We start from the raw sequence: 26,062 nt of genomic DNA, 5'->3' as shown, positions 1-26,062 counted from the left end.
CTATGGAGTCACTGCTCCTTCCCTTGGGTTCCGATGCGCACACTACTTTGTGTGTGCCCTCCAAGAGTGGAGTCTCTGTTTTCCCCAGTCCTGTCGAAGTTCTCTAATCAAATCTTGCTATCCTTCAAAGTCTGATTCTCTACAAATTTCTCCTCCCGTTCCCAGACCCCCAGGTTGGAAAGCCTGACGTGGGGCTCAAAACCTTCACTCCAGTTGGTAGACTTCTGTGGTATAAGTGTTCTCCAGTTTGTGATTCACCCACCCAGCAGTTATGGGATTTGATTTTATTGTGATTGCACCCCTCCCATCATCTCATTGTGGCTTCTCCTTTGTCTTTGGATGTGGGGTATCTTTTTTCATGAGTTCCAGTGTTTTCCTGTCGATGATTGTTCAGCAGTTAGTTGTGATTCCAGTGTTCTAGCAAGACGGAGTGAGAGCACGTCCTTCTACTCCGCCATCTTGAAGAATGTCTACTGTCTCAGTATTTGTTATTATCCTCATCTCAAAGTGGGAAAGCATGCTAAGTAACTCAGAATGTTTTTCTTTACCATTTCTTGGGCCCTGTACCCATAAAAAGCATATCCCATATCCATGGATTTCAGTTCATTTCACCAATTCCACAATTCCTTGGATAATACCTAGCCCTCAGCACAGCGAGGTTCTGCTGGGGCATGTAGGTGTTTTAATCTAGGAGAGGATATTTTTGAATTTTGTATTGCTTGCCTTTTTCATCCCCTAAGTCAGCTTCTCTCCAAAGTGGAAGATATCAATGAAATCTGTCATGTCTTATAGATTCAACTTCTTCCCTAGGAATGTTTCATGTGGCCAGCATCTTGACTGAGAGCAGTTAACAGCACACTTTGAATATAGCATCTTTTCTTGGCACCCACTTTTTGATTTATACTCTAAAGTCAATTTTTTGGATTGGTTGTTGCCAGTAAATATTTGGTCATTAAAAAAATAATAATTATTCTCCATGTTATCAATTGAAGGATTAGGATTCTGTGATCCCACTTCTCTGTACAACTTTTTAACTGAAGATCTTTGATCCATATTTTTAATTACAGATTAATTTACAATTTAATTTTAACTGAGCACATCTATATTTAAAATATACATATTTTCTTCAATTTTTAATATGCAAAGGAACCCATACATTAACAAATGTTCTCATTTATTATTTTTGTTATTTATTTTTCATTACAAATGCTGTCATGTTCACAGCCTGAGGGTGCTGTAATAAATGGTATCCTTAAAAAGCATTTTTAAAAGAATGCTACATATTAAAGAGAGCATATTATTAAATAGATATATTTCAAAGAAAATCATTATATTTTATTTACTTATAAAATGTATTTGACCCAATCTCTTGCCAAAAAGGGATCAGAGAAAAGACATACACAATGGAACTAATAAAAAATCAATCCAATAATAATGGCTACTGCAGTGACATAACTGAACCCCAAGCCTGGTTGTAATCTTCCAGTAAAAAATAAAATAAAATCATTAGTTACATCTGTAATGTATCAGGTTACCTACCTATTCCATGGTGATGATACAGCATGGATGTAACACCATCAAAACGAAATCCATCAAATCCGTATTCTTCCAACCACCATCTTATGTTTGACAGAAGAAATCTTAAAACTTCCCAGCTAAAATATTAGATAAATATATATTTAAGCATAATGTATATAGTATTTTCCTTAATTCTTATACATCCTTTGCTAAGAGTAATAATTAAAATCAAAATCTCTCTCTTAGGAATCATGATGTTCAAAGAAATATATCACATAAACAACAGAAAACTACTAAGATTTACCTCATTTGTTTGATGAAATTCATTCTAATAGGAAAATGTGCTAAATTTCTTTAGCTGCAAAAGCACTCAATATCTGAGAAAAACCTAAGGAAAAAATGTGTCAGTCTGGTCCAAAGTGCAGGGACTCTGTCTTGTTCAATGAAAACATACAGTGATTACTACACAGTATTAGTTACTAAAAAAAGGAAAAAAAAAAGAAAAAAAAACAAAAACACAAAGTCTGTCACTTATCTCTGAATTTTCATCACGATTTTTCATGTAATATAACCACAGTTACGTAGTTTCTCCTTTCAGAAAATATAATTTCATTATCAATAGAAAACTGCTTTCAGCCTTCAGTGTTTGCTTAAAATATTTCCTTATTCTACAGTTTAAAACAGATATAGTTCAGAATAAAAAGTAAAATAAAAAAGAGAGTTTTAAAATCAACCATATGATAAGCAGTATTATACTTACTGGACTTGTTTTGTGAGGGTAAAAGAAGGAGACCTAATTACTAGAATATACATGTTTAATAAAGTAAAAAGTTCTACAAGTTAAAGAGTCTTATATCCATAAAAACAGAAAGAAAACAAAGAACTGTTATAACTCAATTAAAAACACCACATGAAACAAGGCTATTTTGGACAATTGAAAAGAAGGCATCATCAATTAGTATTTTTTTTTTAGTCATACAGTTATGGTTGAGTTCTCTATCTCATTATAACTACGGTCTTAAGACTCTAATACCTCATTTAGTTTAATGACAAAGCAGTAATAGTGTACATAATTCCTTAACCCATTTGAAATTTATGTACTTTTTTTAACCTTCAATATATTAAAGAGCCATCTGACATAAGTGGAGATTAAGTCATCACAATCAACTCCAGAATTGTAAATCAAAACTTTGGGGCAAGATGAGTATCGTTGGTAATTAACTGCTTTAAATAAGTTACTTTGAGTTTTGAAAACTTACTCAAAGTTAAGAAATGAAAAAAAAAAACAGAAATCCAAGCAATCCAGTTGATATGAAAGGGAGCCCAGAGGTTCTAGATTGTTAGGTCCAAGCCATGATGAAGGCAGAATATACCAATGTTTCTATTAATGCATATTCATTTAGGGTTTAAAGAGAAAAAATTCTGTTTAACAAAAAGAAATGAATAGATCAAAATTGCTCTATTTTTTTGAAGTTTCTTTAAAATTAATAAACTTTATTTTTTAGAGCAGTTTTGGGTTCACTGAAAAATTTAAAGGAAGCATGCCTATACTTTTTTTTTAACAAGGTTGCTATATGAATATTTCAGAAAGAATAAATTTGCATATCAATAATCCTTTCTAAACAATATTTTGAAAAGGTCATACTTTTCTCATTTGATTGGTAATGTATATTTTACTTCTGAAAGGCAAACTGAAAGTTATTTTTAGCCCAAAATACCTCAGAGTAGGACCAAAACCTGTTTAAAAACTAAATATCTTGGGTAGATGTATGAAGATATGAATATGTAAACCAGAGTTCACAGACTGTCCCTGGGCCTGATCTGACATGTATTACTGTTTTGTTTACCTTGCAGAAGGCAGTAGACCCTTGAACAACACAGGTTCGAACTACACAGGTCCACTTATATTTTTTTTCAATAAATATACAGTCATCCCTCCATATTCTTGGATTAGCATCCTTGGATACAAAGCGACCACAGTATTCATTATACTATGCCACTTTATATAAGGGACTTGAGCATCTGTGGATTTTGGTATATGGTGGGGTTCCTGGAACCAATCTTCTGGAGATGTTGAGGGACAACTGTACTTTCAATTTTCAGTTTGAATTTCTGAAGATGGAACATGTACTTTCTGGTTCCTCCCAGTACCTGCAATGCCACATTTTCATACCAACCCTATTGACTCATTTACATCACCATCTTGGGCTGGTGGACATTTACTGTCAATTTCTAACATAAATATTAGACATTTATGTTAGGCAGGTAAACACATTCAAATGTGAAAACTGCATCCTAATATCTACAGAGATAAAATAAGAGAAAAGAAGAAAAAAAGCCAATGATATTGCAATTCAATAAAAAGCAGAAAAGAAGGTGATGTGAATCTAATTATTAAAAAGAAAATACTGTGCAATATCACATACTTGATTAAGGGCGGAGTTACTAAATGTCCTACTGATTCCTGTTATTACAATATTTAAACTATCTTCTTCTTGACCAAAAGGAGTTATAAAACTATATTTAACATACTTGGCTGTAACTATGTGAGTAGACAGATTCTTGGTATGAGTAAATAGAAAAAGAATTTCCTGTGATAATCAGAAAAGAAACAATAATGAAAATGGAGCATATAATTAAAAAGTTCAAATGGGTTAAAAAAATACTAAATTCTATCCTATGGACCTCTAAAATTCTCTTAACCTGAAACAAAGTCTAAACAACATAAAAATTCTTTAAAAAAATCACCACAAGATTAAACAGATAGGAACAAATCAAATTTGTAGTGCTTTCAAAATAATCCATTTTATTATATTTTATGAATATGTAAATCATTAATAAAACAAAAAATAGATGTGTAGTCTGTGGAGATAGAAAAGAGATTCAATTGACCCTTGAACAATATGGGTGTGGGTCCACTAATATGTGGATATTTTTCGATAAATACAGTATCTGTATTTTCATTTTTCAGGTCTTTAAATTAGCGAACTGTGGGGAAAAGTTTGTGTTCAATTAGAGATCACAATATGTGGAATCAAAAGAACTATAGTTTGAGTCCTGATTCTAATGCAAACTGTTTCAGCTTGAGTGAGTCATTTATCAATTACTTTGTTTTTGAGGCAGAGATAGCAGATGTGTATTTCAACTGAGCAGGGGTAGGTGCATCTAAACCCCAAGTTGTTCAACGGTCAACTGGACACAAAATTTTACAGGGGAGTAAACTATCTAGAATGAAAATAGTAAAGAAACAAACTCTAGAACATTTTGTTTTTTTAACAAAATTTTGGGAAATACATTCAGGAAAAAAATCACATCTAAAATTTTCAAGTTAGTAGCAGTAAATAGAAAGCAAAAGTTAAAAGTATTAATTATCTGGTTATACATATTTTTTAAAACTAGATTATTTTAAAAAGTTAGTAAAAAAATTGATCTTATAAAGGTAACATTTTATAAATAAATAGCCTTTGTTGTTCAAGAAAAAATAAACTACCAGTGCAGGAAATAAGGGGAAAGACAGACTCATAATTATGTTCCCAATATTTCTGTAGTCCAAATTTTCTCTTATCATTTTAGCATGATAAATCCAGACAGATAAATTCACTCTATAAACTCAGTGTCCTAATAAAACTAATTTAAAACACAGGTTGCTTGCACTCAGATCACAAAAATTGGGGCTTTCAAGACCTAACAAGACAGAGAACCAGGAAGACTGAGGTCTGAGTCCCTAAATAACCAGACCGTACATGTGAGTAATTGCATGGACACAATCCAGAACTCAAAGTTGAAAAACAGCAGGTTTTAGAGGGTTTACAGTATCACTGGAATAAAGATGTAGCTTTCTTTTTTTTTTCTTACACTACGTAAACATCTAACTTAATGTTAACAATGTATTTAATTATGATATAAATATATTTATCCCAGGTCACTGAAGTTAAATTACAAGAGGAAAGCTGTGCCGGGAGCCCTCCAGACAACATCCAGATTTAGTGATTCATTAGGGGACCTACAGGAGTAAGCATATAGTCATGCTCATGGCTATGATTTATTACATACAGTAAAAGGATAGAAAGCAAAATCGGTAAAGAAAAAGGTGCATGGGGCAAAGTTCAAAGGAGTCTAGGTGTAAACTTCCAAGAGTCGCCCTCTCCTGATAGAGTCACACTTAATTCCTCTGACAACAAACTCACAACACTTGTGAAATGTCATCTACCAGGGAAGCTCGTGAGAGACTCAGTTCTCAGGAGTTTTACTGGGGGCTGGTGAAATCTTAAATATATGTTAAAAATCTAAATCTAAGGGACCTCCAGTTGAGGTACTCTGTTTTGCACCCTACTTTTCAGCAGTCACATGTACGATGCAATTATTAAGCTTATACATGAATGAAATCGTTCACTGAATCTAAGCTTTGCCTTATAAATAGAACACCAGAACAAACTTAAGGAATATATACCAGTGAAAATATAGATTTCTGGAAGACGTCTATTACTAATCCTACTATCATAAATTTCAAATTCAGCACCCATAAATTGCATTTTTCCTTCTTTGAGGGGCTGAGAAGAAGAGTTAGGATATATTCCAAATTATGACTGAATTACAAATATTACTCAATGTGCTCTGTAGTAATAAATGAACTGAATCATCTCAATTGAATGGTTTGCCTTGAGTCAAAGTAGGAAAACGTCTGGCAAAGGGTACGATAGAAAAGGCAATTTACTTTTTCTACTTCAAAATGTCATCAGACAGCCCATGACACAGTTAATATATCCAGTTGATTAGAGTCCCATAAAAATATAAAGCAGAATTTAAGAGTACAGTTTTACTTTGGTTTGTTACAGCAGACAAGGTGGGGCTTTGATTTTAAGATTATTCCACTGACACAAGGCTTTTAAAGTCTGTCCTTAAAAACCACAAAGTAGCCTAGTTTCCAAACAACTGGAAGAATTTGATGCTAACAAATATATACTTAGGGACCAGCTTGAATGTATTTGAGAAGTAACCTTTTTTAGTTATTAGCTTTCTATCTTAAACCAATTAACACATAAATTAGAAACAAATACTATGTCATATATACTGCCTAAGATCGATTGATTAGCTTACTCATATATTTTATGAAGCAAAAACAAAATCCCTAAAATCCAGAAAAAGATAATGAAATGCACTGACTTTCCTGTGAATCATAAACCACTAAAAATGTTGAAATCACAGGTGTCTGATATAGAAACTGAATATGTCAATGAAACATATATAAATTTAAGGATTTCTGGCAATCAAAATAATCAGTCTAATTGGTTTGGATGTCTGAAATATTCAACCTGTAATCAAGGAATGATGATTTATTAAGATAATTTTGTCACACACATAATTCTAATATTAAGGTTTTTAGGAAATATCCCTAAAATCAAAAACTGTTGATTTGTCTCACATTCTGCCAATGAACTTTATAATGAAATAAAACATAGTCAAATTTTCTTGGCAAGCAAGTATAATCAGATGTAACCACACTTATTAGATGAAGTTACATTTTGTAATTCAAAACTATTTGCCTAATGTATTTATTTGTGGCCCTGAATAACTTCTAGAATTTTCAAAATCAGCCACTTAGACCACTGGATGTTACTAACCCCACTAATATTGCATACAAATAAATAGGAGACATTTTTAAGCAGTGGTCAAATATCAAAATATGAAGAAAAATTATATATTCCTCTTAGCTATTACAAAGTCTTTGAAGCTGAATGGCTATTAAAACATACATCATAAAACCATAAAGCAAAAGTTACATGTTTTGATCTGGGTATTTCAACTGAGGCAGCAGATTAACCTTAAACAAAGAAAGTACTTTGAGACTTTTTCTTTTATAGAAAAATATGGCATGTCAAATAGAAGGATAGAGTCTTGAATCACAATAACATTTTTTTAAAAGGAAGATACTCTTTTTAAAGGAAACTAACATTTTTTTAAAGGAAGATACTAAAAAGCAGGTAACGTCTTACTACGTACTCTATTTTTAAAAATAAAAAAACCTCATCTATCAGTATAATTTTACTATAACTAGTCAATAAAGGGAAAATGCTATAGTTTTGCTTTTTACTTTGTCAACAGAAATTATACTGTCAGTCAATTGGAATTGATTGAGAAAAATTTTAAACATCAAAAAGTGCAAAAAGTGCTTACTCATATCTCGTACAACATAATAGTGTCATCTATAACAAAATGTATCTAGGTCTTTAGACAGTATATTGAGGCGACTGTATATATTAATTTCAAACAAAATTAGATAGCAATAAGCACACAACTTAATGAGACAAAGTATTAATTCAACTACTAAAAATCTGTAATAATATAAATTTCAGAAATGGGTTTTTATTATAAAATATGATTTTGAAGTTTTCTTTTCAATATCACGTTGTTTTTTTTATTTCAACCTGTACAACTTTATTTTATTTAAATTAATATACTGTTTAATCATATTATATCCACTGAGCCCTGGTTATCTACATTCATTATTACAATAAAACATTTTCTTCCCCTTAAGGCCTAAATTGTACTTAGCTTATTAAATATTGAATTAAAATTACCTCCATTTATATTATCTGTAAGTTTAATCAGGTATTCTCCAGGAAATAAGTAGGAAAGGATGGCATATTACACTTTCATATGCTAAATGTTTCCAATTATACTTTTCCTAAAAAAAAAAAAATACTCGAGAAATGTTCAAGTCTCTCTTTTCTCTAAATTTATATTCTTAACAAGCTTGGTTACCTTCTCAAGTAAGATGAGAAAAATGCAAACTTCGAGGGGAGTGTGTTTGTCCCTGTGTATGTGTGTGCATAGGGGTGGGGAGCAGAGTGGTAAGGGACCAGCAGTGAAAGCAAAAGTGAAAGATTTTCAGTCTGATACAAAAAAAGAGATAAATCTAAAATAACTAATAACCCACTCTGATAATGATTAATTACTCTGAATGATTAAGAAATTAATAAGTTTTCATACTATTTATTTTTATTTATTTATTTATTTTGCGGTACGCGGGCCTCTCACTGTTGTGGCCTCTCCCGTTGCGGAGCACAGGCTCCGGATGCGCAGGCTCAGCGGCCACGGCTCACAGGCCCAGCCGCTCCACGGCATGTGGGATCTTCACGGACCGGGGCACGAACCTGTGTCCCCTGCATCGGCAGGCGGACTCTCAACCACTGCGCCACCAGGGAAGCCCCATACTATTTATTTTTAAATCAGTTTATATTTCTTTGCTTTCTCATAAAGATTGTTACCAAAGGTGATTTTTCAAAGCATTAGAGCTTATCAAATATACTATTAAAATTTGGACAAAACTTAGATCTTTTTCAAAGTAGAGGGTGCAAAAAAGCTGAGCATCTCAAGGTCCAGAAAGCAGAAAGCCAAGCTAAATCATCCTCTATAATGAAACATAGGGGAGGTATTGTATGAAATTATTACATATCTCATCTGAACAAGGCGTTGCTCTTCTACAGAACAAATCACTATAGGTTAGCTAATTACATATACATACATACAGGTACACAGATACACATCCATCTTTTCCAAACAAGGTTAAAAATTCAACCTTACCTATAGAATGAAAATAATTATTGCTCCAGATCAAAACTCACAGTGACTTAAACATATAGAGATATACATTATTGGCAAATATTAAACTATAATTGGTAATCAGATTTTAAAAGCTTATTTTAATGGTAAAAGTTTGGAAACATTAACTATTTACATATTTCTCATTTTTCAATTTTTCTCTTCTGATTGATTTATTTCTAATAGATTAACTTGATATTTAAGTGAACTATTATAATATTTCTATTGTAGAAAAATAACTCATAAACTTGATAATTTTCCATCACTGTATTAAAATTTGTAACTAGATATATAATGTTTATTTACTTATATTTAACCAGCTTCATTTCAAAAGACTGACTTGAGGTTAACTTAAAGATAAATACATCTAGGCAGCATCAAAAATAAATGAGAAAAATACAAGTGAAGGAGAACAAAGATCTGTAGATAAACAAGTATAAAGCATCTGGGAATTAATTTTCTTTTCTAGTCCAAAATAATTATGATTTTATAGACTATATTGACTACAAGAGGATTTTCCTTGACTACCAATCGTAAATAATTAATATTTTAAGACAACATTCAAGAAAAATACTATTATAGTTTATATAAAGTTACAGATATTTAGAATACTAAGGAAGTTGCAATGCAACAATGTACTCTGAGACCAGAAATGGATAAGCACTCTGGGGAGGAGATGAGTTGGGGAATACCAGTTGTATAGGGATAGAGATAAGGCAAGGGAAAAAAGCAGCACCTAGTTCTTCAGAAAATGTTATGTGCATGCCTGTGTGTGCTTTGTGTGTGTGTGTGTGTGTGTGTGTATGTGTGTGTGTGTGTTCTGGGGGTGGGAAATTGAGGAAAACTGTATGGGAAGCTGCTATTAATCATATTTAAATTTCAACTATCACTCCTTCAGCAGTTTTCAAATTTGCACTAACCTTGTTAAATAAGATATAGTTCTTTAATGTCTATTTGTACACATTCCTACAAACAAAGGGAATTAGCATTTAGCAGGCTGGCTAGAATAGAACAGAATGGAGAATATAGTTGTTATATAGAAAAGAAAAAGAAATTCAAATTCATTGAATGTCTACTGGCTTCTAGAATTCACACATTACATAGTCTTGCTTAACAAGGCTGTAATGTCAAGTGTGTTTCATGGTTGGAGAATCTGAGAGTTTAAAAAGTTCAGGGTCACCCAGCTAATAAGTACAGGTGGAACTCAACCTTTTGAGTCCAAAACCTCAACCCTTAAGTATAACTGGATAGTGCTACATTCAGCATGACCATGTGTAAGTTAATTTTTGTTTTTGGCAATTTCCTTGGTACAATAATTTTTTAAAACCACATACTCATAGCTCCAACATGTGGTCATGTCAGTTGTATGAACTTGGGCAAGGTACTTAACTTCTCTAAGCCTCAGTTTTCTCAACTGTAAAATGGAAGATAATTTCAGCACACTCCTGAAAGAGGATTAAATAGGATAATGTGTATGATGTGGTTAGCAGTGTTTGATATATAGTAAGGATTGATTAAGGGGGGCATCTATTGGATAATAAACAGATTTTAAATGTATTTGTTTACATGTAAATTAAATTGGAATAGACCAATGTGTTATAATACTTATAATTCTTTTATATTGAAAATAAATATTCTTAAAGATAAGCACGTTTTGGCTAATATCAAAACAAAATGAGCCTGTTTTTTTTTCTAGTTGATTCAGCAGTTGAGTTGTTACACATTCCTTAGAGGATTCCGACTTCCATGGCCACCATCTTGAGCCTTATTTTTTAATTCTGCGTTTATTTTTTCTGGAGTAGTGTGGTGTTTACTTATTGGTGCATTCAACAAATATTTCTTGAGTACCTGCTTTGTGCCAGGCTCAATGCTAGGTGCTGGGGTTATAGTCATGAATAGAAAACATACAACACCCATTTTCATGGAGCTTAGAGACTAACGGGAGAGAGAGACATTTTACAAATAATAACACAAATGCATTTAATTACAATAGTGATTAATAACACAAAGAAAAGTATGGTAGTATGACACTATAATGAGAAAGGATCTGTTAATCTAGTGTGGAAAATATGAAGCTAGGCTACTCAAAAAAGTGATATTAAAGGTGGAGGTCTACAGGATAAATTGGACAATATATCATTCAAACTTACTGGAAATCACCATAAATTTAATTCAGGAAAGCTGTCAATCCATTTCTGACAGGCATAGCAAGAATACCTTTGTATTACATACTATCAGTTCTATAATGTAATCTTTAACATGTGACCTCCTTTAAAAATCAATTCTAATACAGTCAACACAATCAGATTTTGTGGAAAGCTATTTATTAAATTAGCCATCAAATAAACAGGTGAGAGCATGAAAAAATAAGAGATGAACATTTTTTATGTGATAATTTTGTGTGGTTGAACCTCTCATATAATACTCAGCTATTCACTTCTGAAATGTTTGAATTGCATTTCTCCAGAATTTTTCTATTTTATTTATTTGTTTGTTTATTTATTTAGCTTGGTCAATAAGTTTATTATTGTCTTTATCTGAAAAACCTTCATAGAAAATTGTGGTTTGGTTTATCAGCTCCCAGCGGCTCACTCCTGAGCTCTGAGCACGCTTGCCTTCTTCTGAGCTACTCCATCTTTCTTCTGGGCATTTGACATTCTGAGATGGTTCTACTTCTTCTTTTAACCTTCTTTCTTGGGCTTCTTCTCATAGACTGGATTCTCTCCTACAGCAGCATGAGCTTTCTTATAATCTCCTCCATCGTGTCTAGAGTCACATTGTTCTTTATGTATTGAGAGAATTATTTCCTGGAAGCATCTTCACCTTCTTCAATCAGGTAACACAGACAATCCGCAATGTTCTGACTCATGATGTGCTTCCAGTGTACTTCTGCAATGGATTCCTTGCTTTCTGAATCATAACCAGAGTCTTTTGGTACTGTGAGGGACAGAGAAGCCTCCATTCACAGCTCCCTTCAGGGTCCCCAAACCTTTATTTCAAGTAGTAGTTCCGGCAAGCCCTGCATCCAAACAGCAGGTGAAGGCACCAGGTTGACCATCAGTGCTTTCTGCAATGTATCCATGAGAGTTCATGAACATAAGCTGCACAAACTATCATATCTCCTTCTATATGGAATAAGCAATCTGACAAATGATATCTCTCTCGGTTATACGAACTATCATCCTACATTTGGGTTTCTTGTACTTATTTTTACCCTGGATTACCATGCATTTCTGAGCACAGTCATCAGCTTTAACCTCTCGTCTTCTTCCAAATTTCACTTGGTATCTCTTGAAGTAGGCCTTATTCTTGATAACTTTAATAAACCCCATCCTGCAGAACAGAGACCTGTGCCCACTGCTAGCCACAGACCTGCAGATCCAGCACCTCTGAGGGTGGCAGTGGGGTGGGAGTGGAGAAGTGGCCGCAGCCCGAACTCAGGCACAGTAATTAGCCAGAATTTTTCTCTTTAAGGAGAATACCTTTGGGATAATTTTCTTTCTAGCAAGATACGTCTCTGGAAAATTCCCACTTCATGCTATAGTCTCTTTCCCAATTAAGGCTCACGCTTTTCTTGAATCCTGTCCCAACTATTGCCCCCTTCAGCTGAGACTTTGCTCTTTCTATCAGTCTTAAGAAGCCATTCCCTTTTTCCCTTGCTCTCTGTGGCTCCTTAATTCCTAAACTAGCTCTCCATATGATCTCTTCTTCTCTTTCCCTTCCTTTTTCTTTTCTAACCTCTTTTTCTCTCTTCCTTTTCTCTCTTGTCAGCCTCTCTTCCTTTTAAATTGTCATTGATAAGGCAAAAGTGAAAGCCTATCAAAAAACTATCTGTTGCTTGAAATCATTAACTAAATAAATATATTTACTAATTTTGAAAAAATAAAGAAAGCAAGTGCCTTGGTTTGATGCAATTTACGAGAAAATTGTCAGACTTCACTTAATGAACATCAAGGAAGCATTTGTAACACACACACACAAAAATAGCACTGAGTTAGGAGTCAAGAAAACTATTCCATCTGATGTTGTAAAAATCAGTATAAGCACATAACCTCTCTGAACCTCAGAGTGATAAGCTTTGACAAGAAGTTATTAGATTATTTGTTCTCCTTCTAACTTAGGATTTAATAAACCTTTTATTAAAGTGAAAGATTAATTCAAGATCAAAAATTTTCTGAGCTTAAGGATACAGAGTAAATAATTTGAATCACTCCACTATATGCTAACATAATCCAGACCTAAAGGTTTATTACATCAAATAATGTGTTTTAGGCAATAATAGAATTCTAGATGATAGGGGAAAATAAACACACATACTCAAAAACACAACCATTCAGCCTCCCTCCCGAAAAAAAAAACAAATATAAGAACTATTACCCATTCTTCTCCTATCCAAACTCTACCTATTACTCAAGTCTCAGCATAAGCTTTGCAGAATCTTCCTGACAATTCCTTAATTAGTGTAAAAGAAAATAAGAGATAAACTGGTTCATGTAACCAGTCTTCCCAACACAACAATAAATGTCTATGTGGTAGTAATCATGTCCTATACCTTTTTAAAATTAATTTTAAACAAATTGACCTGAACTGAATTAATAAGGTACATAGAAAGCCAAGAAACTCAAATAAAATCCAACATTAACTCTGAAGTAGTTAAAAAAACCCAAAAAACCTAGTATACATTACTTAGGAAACTATGTTTTCAGAGTCATTGAAATAGGAAATGGAAATTAAGAACAAAACTCTTGACTACACTGGCATAAATGTAACTTAAATATACTTTTGTAGGTACTTCAGATACCTACAAAAGTGGCTATGTAATTAGTATGATGTAGGCATTTAGGAAGATATTTTCACGAAGAAAACTAAATAAGAAATTATTTACTTGGGATGCTCAAATAAGATTATCCTCTTCCTTTTTCCCCACAGTTTACAATCTTTGTTTAGGGGCCTTTTACATGTTTACCACTATGAAAAGTAAAATCATTAAACTCCTCACTAATCATATTTCCTTATTAATGCATGAATTTGTTTAAGTTTTAACACACATGGGCATTCATCTGAACATATACCCCAATTAAAAATATATATATATATCCAGCCTCTAGTTAGAACAAATTCAGATTGGCCTCCACGTATAGCCTACATTGGAATAAAAATGCTTATGATTAAATATTGAAAATTTCCCCAAATGTTAGATAAATCTCTGGTGACGACAATAAAAGAAAGAAACCACAAAAACATCAGTATCCTTAAGGAATCATCAGCTTCTTTTTGTTTGCTCCAGTTATAAATTTTGCATTTGCACATTGCTGCCTAGATTTTCAAAGTGTTCTGCAATGATTAATTTAACAATCTACCCATATTGCTGTAATATAGCCAAGAACTTTTACATATGTATAATTTATAATATTCATATCAAGGACAGATTAGTGGGCAAAATAGAACCTCCAATAACCAGGACTGTTATTAACGCAGAAATGGGCAAGCATCACCAAAATATGACTACTCAAAAAACAGACTTCTCAAACTTAGGCAATTTTATCCCCAAGGATATACAGAAATACACATAAACAGTGGTGCATCTTCATGAGAGTCAATTTGACCTGATTACTGTGAAGTAAACAAAATGAATTTCTAAAAATTCTAGTAATTATAAATATATATTGAATGCTTATTAAATGCTGGACCTTGTACAAAGAGCTTTGTGTGAATTATTCCATGGAATTCCCACAATAACCCTCAGAAGTGTGCACTACGACAGGGATTGGCAAACTTTTTTTGTAAAGGGCCAAGTATAAACATTTTACACTCTGTGGGCCACGCACAGTCTATGTCACAATGATTCAGCTCTGCGGTTGTAGGTTGTAAGAGATCACAGACAATATGTAAAGGAGTAAGCATGACTGTAGTTCAATAAAACTTTATTAACAAAAACAGATAGCAGCCAGATTTGGCTCGCAGGCCATAGTTTGCTAATCCCTGCAATTAAAACTCACATTTTGGGCTTCCCTGGTGGAGCAGTGGTTGAAAGTCCGCCTGTCAATGCAAGGGACACGGGTTCGTACCCCGGTCCAGGAGGATCCCACATGCCACGGAGCGGCTGGGCCCGTGAGCCATGGCTGCTGAGCCTGCACGTCCGGAGCCTGTGCTCCACAATGGGAGAGGCCACAACAGTGAGAGGCCTGTGTACCACAAAAAAACCCCTCACATTTTACCAGTGTCCATATGTAACTTTCACGGGGCCACACAGCTGGCCAGTGCTGAAGTCAGAATTTGAACTCAGGTTTCTTACTGCAGGATCAAAGTAGCTTGCTACTATGCACATCTGCCTCTTGACAGCAACTTAAAGAGCTAACTGTAGTAAAATAAACACAAATATATTCTGAAGTAAAAGGCAAACTGACAAATTTGTAAAAGATAAAACAATAGATTAGAAGAAACTTCACATCTGTGATGGATGCAGGTCCTGGGGAATAAAAGCTTAGGCTCCTCAGAATATCAGATATCTGGTGAAAATTTTGAGAATTTAGCCTATGCTTACAAAATTAACTTTTTCTTTTTTTAAACACATGGGCCTAGAGATTTATTTGGGGGAGGTTATTTTTTTAAAGAAGATGTTGGGGGTAGGAGTTTATTAATTAATTTATTGATTTTTGCTGCGTTGGGTCTTTGTTTCTGTGTGAGGGCTTTCTCTAGTTGTGGCAAGCGGGGGTCACTCTTCATCGCAGTGCGTGGGCCTCTCACTATCGCGGCCTCTCTTGTTGCGGAGCACAGGCTCCAGACGCGCAGGCTCAGTAGTTGTGGCTCACGGGCCTAGTTGCTCCGCGGCATGTGGGATCCTCACAGACCAGGGCTCGAACCCGTGTCCACTGCATTGGCAGGCAGATTCTCAACTACTGCGCCACCAGGGAAGCCCCAAAATTAACTTTTTTAAAAGGTCCCCAAATTATCTTAAATTTCCATGGTTTCAGGATTCTTTTTCATATATAAAGACATAGGATGAATTGTCAAAGTCATCCGCCCAGAGTTTTATATATATAGTTATCAATGCCCAGGCACTTTGCAAACGTACAGCGTGCCGTCAGGTTGAGATTAATGACCCACTTTCAGGTCAAAATCCTGCCCAGTCAGAGTGACCTGGCCCTATTAAATAAGTCCCATCTCACCTGGGATAAAATCCACTCTATAGTCCTGGCTACAAGGTCTGATACAATCAAGCACCAGTCTAATACTGTGATTTCCTCCCTTCCACTAAGTGCCAGCTACAGTGGCCTTCTTTCTGTTCCTCAAGCACAATCAAGCTCATCTTAACCATATGGACTTCGCATCTCTGCCTGGAATTCTCTGCCCGAGTTGAACCCAAGCTCAGATGTCAAGCAGATTTTAATCAAATATGACCTCTGAGAGGCTTTCTCTGGACACCCAGGGATCATATATAAGAAACTATGTCTTAAGCAAGGAATGTTATAGTCATGTTCATCTATGATTAGTTTTATATTAGCCCCTCAAGTCCCTTGGAACTAAGTCTACTACTTTTTCCAAAATCAGTTTTTGTTGCTGAAAATCACTAATTCGGATACCAGCTGAATATCAGCAGGTCACTACTTATACAACCACCAATGGTTTTCTGGATCAGTGGTAAACTCTCCCATGCCAAACTATTTTTTTACAGTAAGAGGGAATCTGCAACCTAAACACTATGGTCTATTCCTCTATTATACAAAGATTATGGGATATATCACATTAAAAACAAACAAAACAAAACAAACCCAAAAACAAAACAAAAAAAACGTTTGCACAGTATGAAAGGAAAGTAAGGAGAGACACTATCTAGTTAAATCCACTGTGCTTCTGCTGAAAATTGTTCTTGAGAGAGATTTTTATTTAAGAAATATAAATTCTACATGTTACTGTTTGATTAAATCAGGCATTTAGGAAAAAGCTGCTTATTTGGGCTATACCATCTTCTCCCTTTCATAAAATCCCTCCCAAACTACATTTTCAATACCTTTTTCAACCTGCACTGAAGGCCACTGAATAGGTTTGAGACATTTGCTTTTTCATTGGCATGTAGAACTGTCATTGTGAACAGTTCCAACTACAATACTCAATGACGCCCAAACAATGAGCAACACGCGATAACTGTCAGAGTCATGATGTATCTGCTAACTCCTGAGGATGATTCCCTCTCCCCTTTGGCTGCTGGCAGTTTGCATTCTGGGGAGATAAAGAAAGAACAGGAAACTATCCTTTACTGAGAATAGATAATGGGTCAAATGCTTTATCCATATAGTCATGTTTAATTTTTTCTTTACACTTACACTAAGGGTTATCACCCTCTAATTACAGATGAAGAAACTGAAACAAGAGATTTTACATGATTCTTCCAAAATCACCTGAACAGATAAGTGAAGGATTGGGACACTGGTACAGATCTGCCTGACTTTCCCCCATCCAAAACATCTCTCAAAGCCAAAAAAAACTTTAAAGTCAGATTTTATCCACAGACACAGCAAATGTACAGATGATTATAGCCCTTATGTTTCCCTGCCTCCCAAATTATTTTCTAATTTTTGTTCCCTCCTCTTTTGTTTTGTTTTTGTTTTTTGCTTTCTCTTGTTATCATCCGTATTATTGGTATATTAGCGAAGTTTATAAAATTTCGGATGTATCACAGGAAGTTCATGGAGTTTGCAGCAATGCGGCACTTCCCTAGACATCTTAACTGGCCTTTTTCTAGAGCCCTCTTGCACACAGGTGGTTTGTTTTAATTTATCAATTACCATCACAATGTATTTCATTGTCGCTATTGTTGATTGCTAATGGTCAAACCGACTTTGGAAAGAATTATAATATTAGAATATTTTAAAGCAGATGTTGGAGACTGTAAATATGTAAATTGCTCACAACAGAGCCACAAATAGCTCATATTTGGCATTCTGACTTGTCACTAACATAAATATGTGATTCAGATTCATTCACAGCCAGTTACATGAGGAGTAAATGAAGAAAAAAAGAGAAAAAAGGGTATAAAAATTTAATATAGATGTAAATGTGCGCAGAGAATGAAAGAGGCACATAAACAAGTAGAAAGGTCCAGAAAAATAATGGCTATACACAAAAATGAGTATTGCTCTGAAGTATATATCCTTCTTATCATAATTTGCTGAGTTTTTTCCAACTATTATGACACCCCATGTTATATGTCTGACCCACTGGTTCAAAATGGCCTTCTCTTCACTACAGCAACAGCAGTACTAAGCCAGCAAGAGCAAGCCTGTTCATGATCCTTCCGCAGCTCTCCACCACCACTCAAGGATGCAATTCCTTGACCTTTGATAGAGCAAGCTAATCAAAGAATAATTTCACATCTCCTTAGTTTCACAGATACTTGTTAGTCTTTGGCAATAGTTGATTTTATGAAAAGTGTGTCTCTTAAAGACGAAAGGGGAATATCTAGTTGAAGACAATTGCATTTTTGTGAATATTTGTCACATTTACAGATAAAAGGCCTACACTTGTTTCTCGTAACTCATAAACACTTCATAAAGAAAGGCCCCTTTGAAGGTTTATGATCATATTACAGCAAGAGAGAAAATATAATTTCAATTAATCGGGGTGGCCTATATATTTCTACTGTGGTTTTTAAGATACAAAAGTTTAAAAGTGGCCCAGTAACCTCTGAAGCGCTGTCATCACAATGGCTGGCTGAAGGAAAATACAATAGCTCTTTGAAGCTCCAAGGCTTGTTGATAACACCTGTGATTGCAGGTGGCTCTTCTCGAAAAGAAAAGCACCACCTTCCTCTTCAATTGTGACCACTGTGTTCCACAGTGGGTCAGAGGTGACCAGGGTGCTTTCAAATTCAGTTTTAGACTTCTGAAGAACTGGATTGTGAGCACTGACAAGTACCCAATTTAGCCTGTTAGAAACATAAAAATGGTCTGCTTTCCCTCCTTTAACATATATTTTCATTCACTAAGTATAGCAGGACATTTAATCTAGTGACTTTCGGAATCCAATTTAAATTTAAACGATAGATTGTAAGATTTTTGACTAGACATATATTGAGGCTTAAAAAAATAGTAATCTTCACAATACACTCGAGGGAGAGTAAATGAGGTAAAACAAACAAAAAAAGGAAAAAAATATATCACTGAGTGATTTTTTTCCCCATTACCTTATATACACATTATTTACAAGTCTAAAAGACAGAATAGAACCAAACCTTAGTACGCTAGAAGTCTTTTGACACAATTGTACTTTTGAGGTATAAAATAAATAGAAAATAACAAAGATACAATGCATGTCTATACTGGGCAATGGCTAAGAAATTTCTGACTAAAATATAATATGATATAGTCAGAACCCATCGTTATATTACATTCAGAATTCCAAATATAAGAGGGATATAGACAAATTCATGTTTGCTAATAAATAAGACTTCAAAACCACGTAATGCAATAGGAAAAATAATCGGGGAGAAAATGTAAATACACACTCTGGAAATAGAAAGAGCTCCAGGTTATAATACTCAAAGGCACACTATGTAGAAAAGTGATTGGATCTGTCTTCTGAGTGTCCATGGGTTACAAATTGATAGATTTTTAACTTAATGTAACAAAGAATTTTCTAATGGGGAAACCTGTCCAAATATGGAACGGGCTACCTCATGAGATGGGTTTCACACTACTGAAGATATCTAAGGGCAAGCAGAATCAGGGATGTTGAAGCAAAGATTAAAGATTAAACTATGTTACTGAGGTAACTTCAAACACTTGAGTCTATGAATTTTCTAGTAAGAGAATTGTCTACAATGAGAGAGAGCCCAGATTGATAAAAAGAGAAAAATAAATACCAACATACAAGTAACATTAGCTAATAGCAGAAATAAATGTAACTAACACATAGTTTCTAAATGCTTCTTTGATGACGAGTTAGGGAGTACAATCAAGGTGACAAGTTTGAATTGTCAAAACCAGGATGTACTGAAGAAATCTGAGAAAAATCTCAAGAAAAAAACATTGATCTGCATTGGGCTTAGTAAAAAACAAACATTATTACAAAGCTTAATAAAATGCATTCATCAGTACTAATCCAGCACTAATGGGAAGAAAGAAACACTAGTTGGTAAACCCAAGCTTTCCACTTATTACAGGGGTAGTAACACCAGTCAGGCAGGAATGGTCCATAAGACATTTACTTTACCAAGATTACATATTGTCTAAGACCATGTAATGTTTATAGTGTTAACTCTATGCTCATTTAAAAATCCTTAAAATTACTTATTTGAACTAAAAAACTATTTGGAACAAAACAAAGGTGACTTCTTTACTGAACACAAGGATTCCAACTAACTTTTAAGGCATATACTCCATCTAACATTATTAGATCAGTTTTTTTTGTTGTTGTTAATATGAGTTTATCGTGAGTGCGGCCTCTATAGCTCAGTCTAAACTGGGGCGGGGGGGTGGAATTCTGAACTCTAAAGTTGAGTATCAGCTCTGAGTCACAGTGATTTTAATTGGCATTGATGTTCTAAGACTGCATGAGCAGCAGATATCCTGATTTGACTAAATCTAGACTTAAAAAAATCTATTTGAAAAGTTATTACCTATGTCAATATGCTTCTGAAAATGAAGCTTACTTTCAAATGCCCATGAGCGGTAATAGTTAAATGACTATTAACATTTTCATATGATTTCTTCAAGCCACTTTGTTTCTGATATAAAGAGGATTTTAAAAAATCTTAATTAAAACTTCTGATTTTGAGATAAATGTAGATTACCACACAGTTACATGAAATAATACAGGCAGATCCTGTGTAGACTTTATCTGTTTACTCAAATGGTAACATTTGAAAAGCTATGGAACAATATCCCAGCCAAGGTACTGGCACTGATACAGTTAAGATACACAATGACATCACAGGCGGCTCTCCTGATTCCCTTTTATAATCACATCCACTTGCCTCCTGCCTTCCCACCACTATCCTTAACCCCTGGTTACCACTAATTTTTCTGTTTCTTTATTTTGTCACTACAAGAATAATACATAAAAGTAGTTGAATCATATGTATGTCCTCTTTTGAGACAGGGTTTTTCCTGTCAGCATAATCATCTGAAAATTAATCCAAGTTGTTTTGTGGATCAATATTGTTACTTTTTATTGCTAAGTAGTATTCCATGGTATGGGTGTACCACAATTTGTTTAACCATTCATCTATTGAAACATACCTGGCTTGCTTCAAGGTACTAGTTATGAATAAAGCTGCTACGAACATTCATGCAGATGTCTTTGTGTGTGGGGAGAAAAAGTTTTAATTTGGGGGGATAAATACCCAGAGTGTGACTGTTGGGTTGTATGGTAGGTTTACAAATACCTCATTGTTTCACAGAGTGAAACACTTTACATTCACAGACTGTAAAATTTTACATTCCCACCAGGAATGATCCAGTCTCCCTGAATCCTCACCAGCATTCAGTATAGTCACTGCATTTTATTAAAATAAATGAAATGGCTAAAGCCATTTCAACAGATGGGTGGTGATAATTCCTTGTAGTTTTAGTTTGCATTTCCTTAACTAACAATGTTGAATATATTTTCTTTCATCTGTTTATTAGGCATCTATATACACTGTTCATGTCTTCTGACCATTTTCTAACCGGGTTTTTGTTTTGTGTTTCTCTTTTTCCTTTTTTTTAATGTGGAGTTTTGAGACATCTTTATATACAGTTGAATTTGAACACAGGTATTTTTCAATAATAAATACCACAGTACTACACGTTCTGTGTTTGGTTGAATCTGCAGATATCAAGGAACCTTAAAATACAGAGGGCAAACTATAAGTCAAATGCAGATTAACACCAGCGTTGTTCAAGGATCAACTGTATTCTAAACTTGAGACCTTTGTTGGATATGTGGTTTGCAAACATCTTCCTCCAGTCGGTAGCTTTTCTTTTCATCATCTTAACAGAGGCTTTATATCATAATTTTAATAAAGTTCAATTTGTAAATTTTTCCTTGTATTGATTGTGCTTTTGAGTTTAAGAACTCTTTGACTACTCCTACATTCTGAAATTTTTTCTAAAAGTTTTCCAGTTTTACATTTTATATGTTAGTTCATGATCTATTTTAAATTTTATATAACGTATAAAATTTAGTTTGAGGTTAATTTTTAGCCCATGGATGTCCAACTGCTCCAACATCATGAATTGAAAAGGAAATCCTTCCTCCTTTGAAATGTTTTTCTACTTTTGTCAAAAATTAGTTGGGCATATTTGTGTAGGCCTATTTCTAGGTTCTCTATTCTGTTACATCAATTTGTATCTATCCCTCCACTGATACAACATAGTCTTGATTAATGCAGCTATATAATGTCTTAAACTCAGGAAATCTGATTCCTACCACTTTCTCTTTTACAAGATTGTTTTAGCTATTTAAAACAATTGCTTTGCCTTTCCATATAATTTTAGAACAATCTTCTCTATGTCTTAAAAAAAAACTTGCTGGAATTTTAATAGGAATTGTCTTAAACTGCTTTTTATTTGGGAGAAATGACATCTTCACTATGTTGAGTCTTCTAATCTGTGAGCACAGTATGCATCTTCATTTATTTAGATATTCTCACCTCTTTCACTGGTGTTTTATAGTTTTCAGCATACAGTCCTGTTTAAATTTTATTATATTTATAAATAAATATTTATTTTGAGAGAGAAAAAAGGGAGGGAAGAAGGGAGAGAGGAAGAGAAGAAGGGAGGAAGGGAGGGAGGGAAGAAGGGGGCACAATTAAAAATGACATATTTTTAAAAAAAATTTTATGGTCCCATGTTCATTGCTAGTACATAGAAATATAATTGATTTTTGTACATGTTTCTTGCATCTTGCAATCTTGCTAAACTTACTTCCTAGATCTTGTTTTTTGATTGTTTGAATTCCTTGGAATTTTCTACATAGATCATCATATTATCCATAAATAGGGACAATTTTATTTCTTCTATTCCAGTCTTAACGTCTTTTCTTTCCCTTCTTTTGCTTTATTTCATTAGCTAGAACTTTCAACACTATGTTAAATAGGAATGGTGAGAGCACACACATTTGCCTTGTTCTCAAACTTAGGGGGAAAGTATTTAGTTTCTGGCCATTAAGTACATTATTAGATGTAGGGTTTTTTTTTTTTGTTTTGTTTTGCGGTACGCGGGCCTCTCACTGTTGTGGCCTCTCCCGTTGCGGAGCACAGGCTCTGGATGCGCAGGCTCAGCGGCCATGGCTCACGGGCCCAGCCGCACCGTGGCATGTGGGATCTTCCCGGACCAGGGCACGAACCCATGTCCCCTGCATCGGCAGGCGGACTCTCAACCACTCGCCACCAGGGAAGCCCTTCCTTAGCTATTCTTTGAGGATAGGTCTGCTGGCCACAAATTCTCTTCGTTATCTTTCATTTGAGAATGTCTTAATTTACCTGTCATTCCTGAAGGATATTTTTGCTGGTTTCTAGTTAATAACTTGCAATAAATATCTTTAAGCACATAGTATTTTCTTTTTAATACACAGTAGGCCTATAGTCTTAGAATAAAGTACCTTAAGTGAAATAACTCAATGATCATGCTATAGCATTTTTTAACATAAGTGCTGACAAACTGTTTTCCAAAAGGACTGCAGAAAATTATACACCAAGAAAAATAGTGCATAGAAGTGATCCCTACTCGTAGAGAGAGGATGGACTACTAAGACCCTTCCAACTTCATGATTCCAACTGATACCATTGACGAGGCTCATTTATCATGGTAATTTTTAGACATGACTGTATTAGTCAGGGTTCTCCAACGAAACAGAGCAAACAGGATGTATACATATATGAGGCGACTTCTTATAGAGATCAGTTCAAACAGTTATAGAGGCAGAGAAGTACCACAATCTAGCTTTCTGCCTGCTGGAGAATCAGGAAAGCCGGGGATATAATTCAGTTCAAGGTTAGCCGATGATGTAACTCCCAGTAGGAGGCCTAAGGCCTAAGAACCAGGGTGCCACTGGTATAAGCCTCAGAGTTGGAAGGGCCAAGAACCAGAAGCTCCAATGTTCAAAGACAGAAAAAGATGAACTTCCCAGCTCAAGAAGGGAGAGAGAGAAAGAGGAAATTCACCAGTCCTTCAACTTTTTGTTCCATCGGGGTCAACAAACTGGATGGGGCCTGGCCACATTGGTGAGGGTGGTCTCTTTATTCAGTCACTGAATCAAATGCTAAATCTGTTCCAGAAACACATCCACAGACATACCCAGAAATAAATGTTTACCAGCTATTTGGCATCCCTTAGCCCAGTCAAGCTGACACAAAAAATTAACCATCACAATAACAAGGAAGAATCAACTTTGAAGGGCAGTGAGAAGTTTCTTTTGCCTTTGACATTCTCAATCAATACTTGTTTATTCCCACACCAGTTCACCTGGGCATTTTTGCTTCACTTCTCTTCCCCAGGTCAGAAACTTCATTGATGATGCATATCCTACACTGAACTTTCTTTTCTATAAAGAGCTTAGGGATGAGTTTAGGCAACACTACACTTTACAACTGTCCTTGAGAAAGTAGAACTACTGACTTCTATAGTTAGTTGAAAAGCTATGACTAGACCCAGAGATACTGGTGTTCTATTAATGATTTTTACCTTTAAATAAATGGACTCATCAGGCACTTTGGGGGACTGAAAAACTTCTACATGCCTAGAAACACCTTAACTAGTGTACTCTTGGAAATCTCTGAACTTGTTGTATATGAGATACTTTTTAAAGATTACCCTTTAAATTATGTCAAAATAATGAGAATATACAGAAAATAATTTTATTTATCATTTTGTCATAAATTGCAAGGAAAATATAATTTTCATCCATTTAGTTTTCAAAAGAGATCACAAGTAGTAAGATCATTAATAATCATAATTTACACATTGGTCTCTGCCCTATAAAAAGAAGCAGAAATAACCATATTATGCAGATGTTCAGCAGCATGGCTGAACTAGACCTGTAAAATTGATTCTATAGAAAATATATCCTTCACATTATCCATAACTATATGAATTTGACTCAAGTTTATTGTGCAAATATATCTATACATACATTCATATTTTAAAAGTCTATCATTTTTCCATATAAATTTACAAAGACCACAGTGGTTTTATGGTCTTCTATATTTGCCCATACTGAAATCAGAATAAAGAGAAACCTATATCTGACATACATTAAATGTATGTTATTATGCTAATTAAATAAAATTGACAGATTGCTTATTTCTGTACTTAAGTGCATATTTCTGTATTTTTATATTTATATAAAATTATTTATAAATCAAAATAATCATAGCAGTTAATTATATGCCATGATAGATATATGATAGATAATGGGATGGCAGATTGGAACTTATAAGTTATTTAACACAATACATTTCATGTGGGGTGGGTAAGATAAGTATTTGATAAAATTGTGACTGTGAGGAATGGAGAAAAATTATAAAGCTAATAATTATATATATAACTGTTTGAAAATTATCCTCTAGGTTAGAGACATCCACATTTAAAAATTCTTTAGGGAGTTAATTAAAATAGAAAAAGTCATCACTTCTCAAAAATATGACCAAGAGATTTAATTTTGGCTTTGCATGCTTATTTTGACATTTTTAAATGCATTTTAATATGAGGAAACAAAACATCATTTTCTACTTAAAGTTTTTCTTTTTGCTTTATTTCAGAGGTCTCAGAGTAAAACCTTTTCATAATAAGTAAAACAGCATAATATTAAAATGTCCTCACCATTAAGATATATGCAAATTTATAAAATGAAGTATCTCCATACTTAGGAAGAACTGGATTTTGTGTCAGTTGGTATATCAGAAAATAGATCATGATTTCCTACTAAAAATACTGCTTTAACAAATTACTTAGGGCACAAA

At 34.2% G+C, this 26,062-nt stretch overlaps 1 protein-coding gene and 1 pseudogene across 2 annotated transcripts in view; both read right to left on the bottom strand.

Annotated features, from left to right (window-relative positions):
- Nucleotides 1-26,062, bottom strand: part of GBE1 (1,4-alpha-glucan branching enzyme 1) — a 288,288-nt gene that overhangs the window by 94,715 nt on the left and 167,511 nt on the right. For both annotated transcript variants that reach the window (XM_019922679.3, XM_073804382.1), the window contains exon 8: nt 1,540-1,655. In XM_019922679.3, the coding sequence (XP_019778238.1) occupies nt 1,540-1,655 (116 nt within the window). The remainder of the gene's footprint in view (nt 1-1,539; nt 1,656-26,062) is intronic.
- LOC141278602 (large ribosomal subunit protein uL18 pseudogene) lies at nt 9,462-24,778 on the bottom strand (annotated as a pseudogene).

Source organism: Tursiops truncatus, chromosome 4, assembly GCF_011762595.2.
Source record: "Tursiops truncatus isolate mTurTru1 chromosome 4, mTurTru1.mat.Y, whole genome shotgun sequence".
Lineage (NCBI taxonomy): Eukaryota > Metazoa > Chordata > Mammalia > Artiodactyla > Delphinidae > Tursiops > Tursiops truncatus.
This window is presented reverse-complemented; position numbering and strand designations above follow the sequence as displayed.